Here is a 7,694-nt window from a genome sequence, read left to right as displayed (position 1 = left end):
GTTCCACTGCCTGTGCCTGAAATCCTTCCATTTCAGACCACTTTCTGTGATCTTGGGCAACTCGCTCCCCAAATATTTCATGATCTAGTGTACCCTGTGACACCCTTTTCCCTGTATTTTGCTCCAACTTTATATCAGCTTTGCCACACATGATGCTCCACATTTTGCCTTAAATGTACCCCTTCCTACAGTCAGTTCTTTTTAACATTATGTTTTGTTAGAGAAGTGTTAGAATTACACTTCAGAAAGATTGGGAAACGCAGTAACAAAAAGGTAGCTATAATCTTGTTGCCCTAATGCAACTAGTATTATTTTGTGAATTATCTTCTAGTATTTTCATATTCAAGGAAAAAACCCTTTTTCCTTGCATATATTTACACATTGTTTCCATGGCATAACTATCTGATGTTGTTTTTAATCCACATTGTATTATTGTTCCCCCATGTTTCTGTATAGTCTTCACAATTCTTGCAACCTTTTAAAGATAATTGGCTATTTGTGGTTGGTTTCGTCTATTTGTTTGAAATACATTATTTAAAAGTGATTTTTAAAATTTCTAATGAAGAAAATAAATAGTCTATAATCTCACCATCTAGATACTACATCTCTCTATATATTTGTTAATGGTGGAAATTTACACACACACACACACACACACACACACAGTTTTTTATTTTGAAGGCATTGACCAGATCATACAGTTCCACACTCTGTTCTGCACTGTGGTTTTTTTACTTGTATCTTGGAGGTCTCCTAAAGATCGTTAAATGTTTCATTTGCTAATCATGGCTGTGTGTTTAAAAAAATTTTTTTTCTCATTATTCATTGTAGAAAAATTAGGAATTCTAGATAAGCAAAGATATGGAAAAAATTGCCATTTATACCTCCCAGTCATAACAACCCCCTAACATTTTACATTTGTTTAAAATCTTTTTTCCTTGCATATATAAACATTATACATATTTTTAACATCTTATTTTATACTTGGCTTTTTAAGTCAGCAATACAGCATGAACATTTTCCTCCTGTGCAGAGTATTATTACACTGTAAGAATAAACTACAGTATACTCTATCCATTTTCTTATTGTTTGAAAGTTAGAGTATGTCTACTCTTTAATGTTATAAATAGTAATATGATGAACATCCTTGTAGCTTAATTATTTAAAAGTGACTTTTATTATTTTTTGTTATTGCACATGCTTATTTAGAAAAATTAGACTATATGGATAAGAAAAAGAATAAAATAAAAATCACTATAACTTTACCCAGCTAGAGATAAATCACTTTTTTATATGTTCCATAATTCTTCCAGATTTTCTGCAAGTATACTAATGTACTAGTTCTATTTGGAAACTTTTTTTTTTCATTTCAAATATGTCTTTTTAAAAAATTGAGATGTAATTGACATGTCATATTAGTTTCAAGTGTATAACATAATAATTCAATATTTGTATATCTTGCAAATGATCACCACAATAAGTCTAGTTAACATCCATCACCACACAGTTACAAATTGTTTTCTTGTGATGGAAACCTTTAAAATCTACTCTCTTAACAACTTTCAAATATGCCATGCAGCATTATTAACTATAGTCACCATGCTTACAACAAAATATATCTTGATTTTTTTCATGTCAATAAAGTCTTCCTGAGTAGCGGTGTAATATCGCATGACAGGGGCAAGCTTCTTAACTAATCTCCTGTTGGACTTCTGTGTGGTTTCCAGTTTTACTCTATTATGAACAATGCTGCAATGGATATTCTTCTACAGAGACCTTTTTCCACATTTCTAGTTACGTCCTTAGGATGACTTCCAAGGAGAGAAATCACTGAGTCACCAGACATGCACACTTGATGGCTTTACATCATACTGTCAAATTGCCAGACACAAAGATTGGACCAATTTGTACTCCAACCTCAGTTACGATTAGGAGTGCCCACGACCCAGGAGTGCCCACAACCCTTCTCTATACAAACCCTGTGTAGGGTAATTAAAAGCAACATAATTAACTGTCCCAAATTTGATAAGGAAAAAATGGTATCACACTTACTTAACTTTCAAGTACTTAATTTCTAGTAAGACAGAATTTTTAAAACGTGTGCTACTCGCCATTTATTTCTTTTGGGACTTGTTTCTTCATGTCTACCCATTTCTCTATTGAAGTGTTTATCATTTCTTATTCCTTTACAATGCATTTTCAATATTTTAATTTTTTATGGTAAATACACATAATATACAATTTACTCTTTTAACTATTTTTAAATATGTAGTTTAGTGGCATTAAATGTGTTCACACTGCTGTGCAGACATCACCACTGTCCATTTCCAGAATTTCTTTCATCTTGCCAAACTGAAATCCTGTGATCATTAAGCAATAACTTCCATTCTCTACCCCCTGCCCTTTCTTCAGACGCTGGTAACCAATATGCTACTTTCTGTCTCTATAAATTTGACTACTCTAGGTACCTCATATAAGTCGAATCATACAGTATTGTCCTTTGTGCCTGACTTCTTTCACTTAGCATAATGTCCTCAAGGTTCATCGTTGGTGTAGCATATGTCAGAATTTCTTTCCTTTTTAGGGCTGAATAATATTCCATTGTATGTACACACCACATTTTGTTGATCCATTCATCTGTCCATGAATACTCAGGTTGCTTTCACCCCTAGGCTATTGTGAATAATGCTGCTATGAACATGTATGCACAAATACAGATATGCATTTTAAAAACCAGTTTGTTGTGTTTCTGTGATGTGCTAAAGTTAAATATTTTTATTTTAGTCAAATCCATTAATCTCTTCCTTTATGGCTTCTACCATTGATGTCAAGCTTAAAAAAATCCATCCCCACTTTAATATAATGTTAGTACTTACCCATGTATTTTTTTAGTTATTATATGTATTTATCCACTTACATTTATAATTTATCTGAAATATATTTTGTGATGTGAAATAGAGACCTTGTTTTCCCCCTTATAAATAGTGAACTAGTTGTCCCATCATCATTTCCCTCACTAATTTGAAAAGCATATAACACACACACACACACACACACACACACACACACACACACCCCTTTGGGGATGTTTCCAGACTTTCTATTCTGTTTCCTGGTCTCTGTGTTAATTATGTTGGGAAAGCTTAAAGGAAGGATGCTCAAAGGCAATTGCTAGCCTCTTGCTAGACACTACTACACGTAGGGGTCAAAGGCAAACTACCAACCTACCTTGTTTGTATCTCCTGCCTGATTTTTTTTTTTATAGGATGCTGTTGTGTTGGTTACATTCTCCACCTTCTGTTGCTTCCTGTTACTTCTTTAGTTGAGACATAGTGGAAAGCACAGGTAAGGATTCTTAGCATTTATATAATCTTGATTTTTGTTGAATGCTGGGAAGGGCACCTATGACTATAATGACAAGTGTCAATAGCATTTGGATTCCTCTGCACACTTTTCCAGTGCTCCTGGGAATGGCCCAGAGTCCCTAAGAGGAAGGAAGTTCCCAGGATCTCCACACTGGGGCCAGGTTTTGTCCTCTCTGCATTGTTTCCCTCCTGCAGAGGATGTGGGTTGTGCTGGTATGGTAAGCAGGTGAATTGGGAGGGCACTGTGCAATGTGTAGAGAAATGTTTATATTTATAAATATTTCTAAAACTCAGTTCCTTCAAACCAGGGTTGAGGTGCATGCTCCCATGATGCTATGGGCCAGGTAGGTTTCCGCTCAACTCCAGGAATGAAAGCATCCTAGGGTCGAAGCAGGTTGAAAGCCTGGGAGGAGCTGCTGCTAGGCTTGGGCAGTGTGCCCTGCCAATGCCATGCTGTTTGAATTACGCTCACCATTCACATATTTTAATAATCTGTAGGGCACCTCAGTCTTTATGTTAGACATTTAGAGTAGCTTAATTTTTTAAAGAAAACTTTTATTTATTTAAGTGTGTTTTTCCAGGACCCATCAGCTCCAAGTTAAGCAGTTGTTTCAATCCAGTTGTGGAGGGCGCAGCTCACAGTGGCCCATGTGGGGATCCAACCGGCAACCTTGTTAAGAGCACCGCGCTCTAACCAACTGAGCTAACGGGCCGCCCCAAGAGTAGCTTACTTTCTTTAAGGCATGTCTTTCTGGGTAGGCAGAACAGGTGTCATAGGGAATAAAACGCAGATGGATTAGGTGGATCCCTTCCAGTTACTCAGCAAGTCAGGTTTCCCTCACAGTAGAACTTGGAGAGACTGAGTCCTCGCCCAGTACTCCCGAGACACTGGTGAAGGGACAGTCTGTGGTCTCTGGCTCTGGCAAAGGAGCGCGGTCACCCAGCCCCAGTGGGCTCCACAGTGGGGCGGGCCTCAGCACTAGGGGGACACTGACCGCACCGCGGGTGCTCGCCCCGCTTTGCCTCACGCCCGCCCCACCCGCTGGGCTCGGCGCGGCACCCTGCGACAGCGAGCACGCCCTCGGCACTGGCCTGCGGCAGCCGGAGCAGCCGAGGCGGGCAGGGAGAGGGTGGCCGGCCGGGCGAGACATGGCGAGCCGCCGGGCGCCGGGGGAGAAGCGTTGGCAGCTGGTGCGCTGGTGAGTGGGCACCTGGGGTCAGGGGGCCTGGCCACCGCTGGCGCGAACCCGTGTGCGCTGCGACCCGAGGCAGGGCCGGGCGTGGAAAGGAGCAGGGGCGCTGGCCCAAAGTTTCTTCTGGAACTGAGGCTGCGGGCCCGGGTTTACGGAGAGGCTCTGGGCTGCCTGGTCACAGTCCCCGCGCCGGGTCTTTGCGGCTCTCCAGGGAGATCGGCGCTGGGACCTGGGACCCGGTCCCTGGCGTCAGGTTTTGGAGGGACTCCATCCTCCTGCCACAGGCTCATGGGCAGGGCTTCCCCTCCTTCCCTTTCCCCCCCACCTCGCTTTTTTATTTGTGCATTGGGGGTCCCCTGTCTACCTCCATTCCTTCTGCTACTCAGGGTCGGGCCACGGACTTGAGCCTGGAGAGGGCACAACGCACAGCCCTCAGCGCCTGTGTTCAAGGAGTTGCCCTGTTCTACACAGGGACCCCGGGGGATGGACACTGTGGGGAGGGGGGCGTACAAAAGGAGGCCTAGGAGGCAGGGAAGAGGTCTCAGTGTGCGGGGTGGTTACCCCTACCCCCACCGCAGTCCTGCCTAGCCTGGGAAATCAGAGCCAGCCGGTGTCAGGTTACGGGACTGCAGGCTGAGAGGGTTTCAGACGCATCGCAGCTCAGTCAGCTGGGTTGGGCCCATGTCCCCGGGGACTGAATGTCGAGGGCTGCTTCAGCCAATGACCTGACCTCTGCTTGGAGGGGCTTGGAATTCAGCACAGCCTGCTCAGCCCACCCCCGACCTGGGGGGATTCCAAGAATCAAAAGAGAATGCCTGGCTGGGACCCCTTCACATCCCACATCATCCCGCCCACACCAAGGCCAGGGGCATCTCTGAAGTAGCATTCCAGGCACATGTCACCAGTTACATTCTGTAGCTTGAATATAAATAACAACAATATTATCAATAATAACAACCTAGGCTTCCTGAGTACTTCCTATTGGCTCCACCATAATCAGGATCCAGGCATTGAACTCAGTTATTCTTCACAGTGATACTCAGAAGAAGGTATTAGCACCCCCATTTTACAGATGAGGAGTTGAGGCTCAGTGAAGGAAAGTGGTTAGTCGAGGTCATTCAGCAAGCAAGTGGCAGTCAGGGTTTGAACTCAAATCTTGCTTAGGGGCTTAATTGATCCTCTGTTTTGCTTCTTATTTCCTGGACCATCACACCCAGCCTGGCTACACAGCCAACTTCATGTGGTCAGAAAAATCTCAGTATATCAGAGCAGGAGGGGTCACTGCGTTTCCAGCCTGCTCATCAACCCCCACCTTGGGAGGATTACAAGAATCAAAGTCCAAATATTCAAAATTATTATTATTATTAAAGATTTTATCGGGAAACGGGAACAGGACTTTATTGGGGAACAGTGTGTACTTCCGGGACTTTTCCAAGTCAAGTTGTTGTCCTTTCAATCTTAGTTGTGGAGGGCGCAGCTCAGCTCCAGTTGCCGTTAGTTGCAGGGGGCACAGCCCACCATCTCTTGCGGAAGTCAGGGAGTCAAACTGGCAACCTTGTGGTTGAGAGCCCGCACTCCAATCAACTGAGCAACCGCCTGAGTCACCGGGCAGGCCCTCAAAATTATTATTTAGCGGTGGAACTACTCTTCAAATGAAGCCCCAATGCATACGTCAGATAAAAGTAGAGTTAATCTGTTTGGAAAGCTGGTGGGGACTGGCAGTTACTTAGTGCCCTCTACCTGGAAATGAGGCATCACCACAGGACTTCCCAGATCACTTTGCTTAGTTTAAATCCTTACCTCACTTCCTGAAGGAGAAACAGGAGAGTTTAAAAGGGGCAGAGCTTGGATTTCTGCTCTGACTCTCTCTTTCTGCCCTGGCACTGCCTGGCTGGGTTGGATCTTGGGCTGGACCTTATAATGCGTGAATCATTGTTAGTGCCCTAATTAGGTTTTGGGTCACCTTCCACCTCCAGATTAAAGCCCATTGTTTTAAGAAGGTCCTGAAAGTGACTTGAGTGGTGAGACAGCCTGGCAGGGAGCACTCTTGAGGGCAAAGAAACCCTCTGAACCCCATGGCATGCTCCCAACATGGTCAGCCTTGACTCCTGGTTCCAGGATTTCAGGTTGCATAAGTTCTCAACTCAAACTGGCTTTATTGGCTCACAGAACTGAAAACTCCAGGAACTCTGTGTTTCAGGCATAACTACATTCAGATGCTCAAATATTATCAACAAATAGTGCTCTACTCTCTTTATCCCTTTACTTTCTCAGCTGTTCCACTTTTACTTCCTTGTGGAGGCAAGTGGTGATCAGTTGCAGGCAGCCTTCCAAGTTAGTGACTATCATAGAAAGAGAGCTCTTCTTTTTCAGTGGTTCCAGTCAAAGTCTCAGGATGTCATCTCATTGGCCTGATTTGGGTCACATGTCCATCCCTGAGCCAATCACTGTGGTCAGAAGGATGGACTGCTCAGATTGGCTAGCCTGGGTCATGTGCCCACCCATGGAGCTGGGGCCTGGGGTCAGCTCCACCCAAACCACAGGACTTTTAGTAGGAGAGAGAGTGATGAATGGTGAATTATTGGGCAACAAAAACACGCCATGCAAACCCACAATGAAGTTAAAAGGTAGAATGGAAACTAGATAACAATATTTCCACATAACAGGTTAAATATTATTTTGCTAAATATTAGAAGCACTCTTATAAAAAAAAAAAAAGAAGCACTCTTATAAATGAATTTTTAAAAATACCACAGATTGGGTAGCTTAAACAACCAAAATTTATTTTCTCACAGTTCTGGAGGCTGGAAGTCCAAGATCAAGGTGCCAGCATTATCGGGTTCTGGTGAAAGCCCTCTTCCTGGCTTGCCATAGGCCACCTTCTCCCTGTGGTCTCACGTGATGAAGAGAGAGTATGTAAGCTCTCTGGTGTCTCATCTAATAAGGACATTCATCTGGTTGGATTAGGGTCCTACCTAACCTTAGTTACTTCCACGAAAGCCCTGTCTCCAAATACAGTCATATTGGAAGTTAGGGCTTCAAAATACACAAATTTGGCTGGTGTTGGGGGTGGTGAGGAGACAAGGACACAAACGTCAGTCCGTAATGCTTGCCAAATATCCTGGAGTCTAGATGG

General features: G+C 43.4%; 1 protein-coding gene across 3 annotated transcripts in view; it reads left to right on the top strand.

Annotated features, from left to right (window-relative positions):
* The first annotated feature begins 4,426 nt into the window (after positions 1-4,426).
* Positions 4,427-7,694, top strand: part of RAP1GAP2 (RAP1 GTPase activating protein 2) — a 206,957-nt gene continuing 203,689 nt past the window's right edge. For 2 of the 3 annotated variants that reach the window (XM_019755481.2, XM_019755478.2), the window contains exon 1: positions 4,428-4,564. In XM_019755481.2, coding sequence (XP_019611040.2) covers positions 4,515-4,564 — 50 coding nt within the window. In that variant the 5' untranslated portion in view covers positions 4,428-4,514. Of the gene's footprint in view, positions 4,565-7,694 lie in introns of all 3 variants that reach the window. The other variant, XR_002139499.2, reaches the window with a different exon arrangement.

The sequence above is a fragment of the Rhinolophus sinicus genome, linkage group LG15 (genome assembly GCF_036562045.2).
Source record: "Rhinolophus sinicus isolate RSC01 linkage group LG15, ASM3656204v1, whole genome shotgun sequence".
NCBI classification, from domain to species: Eukaryota; Metazoa; Chordata; class Mammalia; order Chiroptera; family Rhinolophidae; genus Rhinolophus; species Rhinolophus sinicus.
The sequence above is the reverse complement of the archived record's forward strand: the minus strand, read 5'-3'. Positions and strand labels throughout refer to the sequence as shown.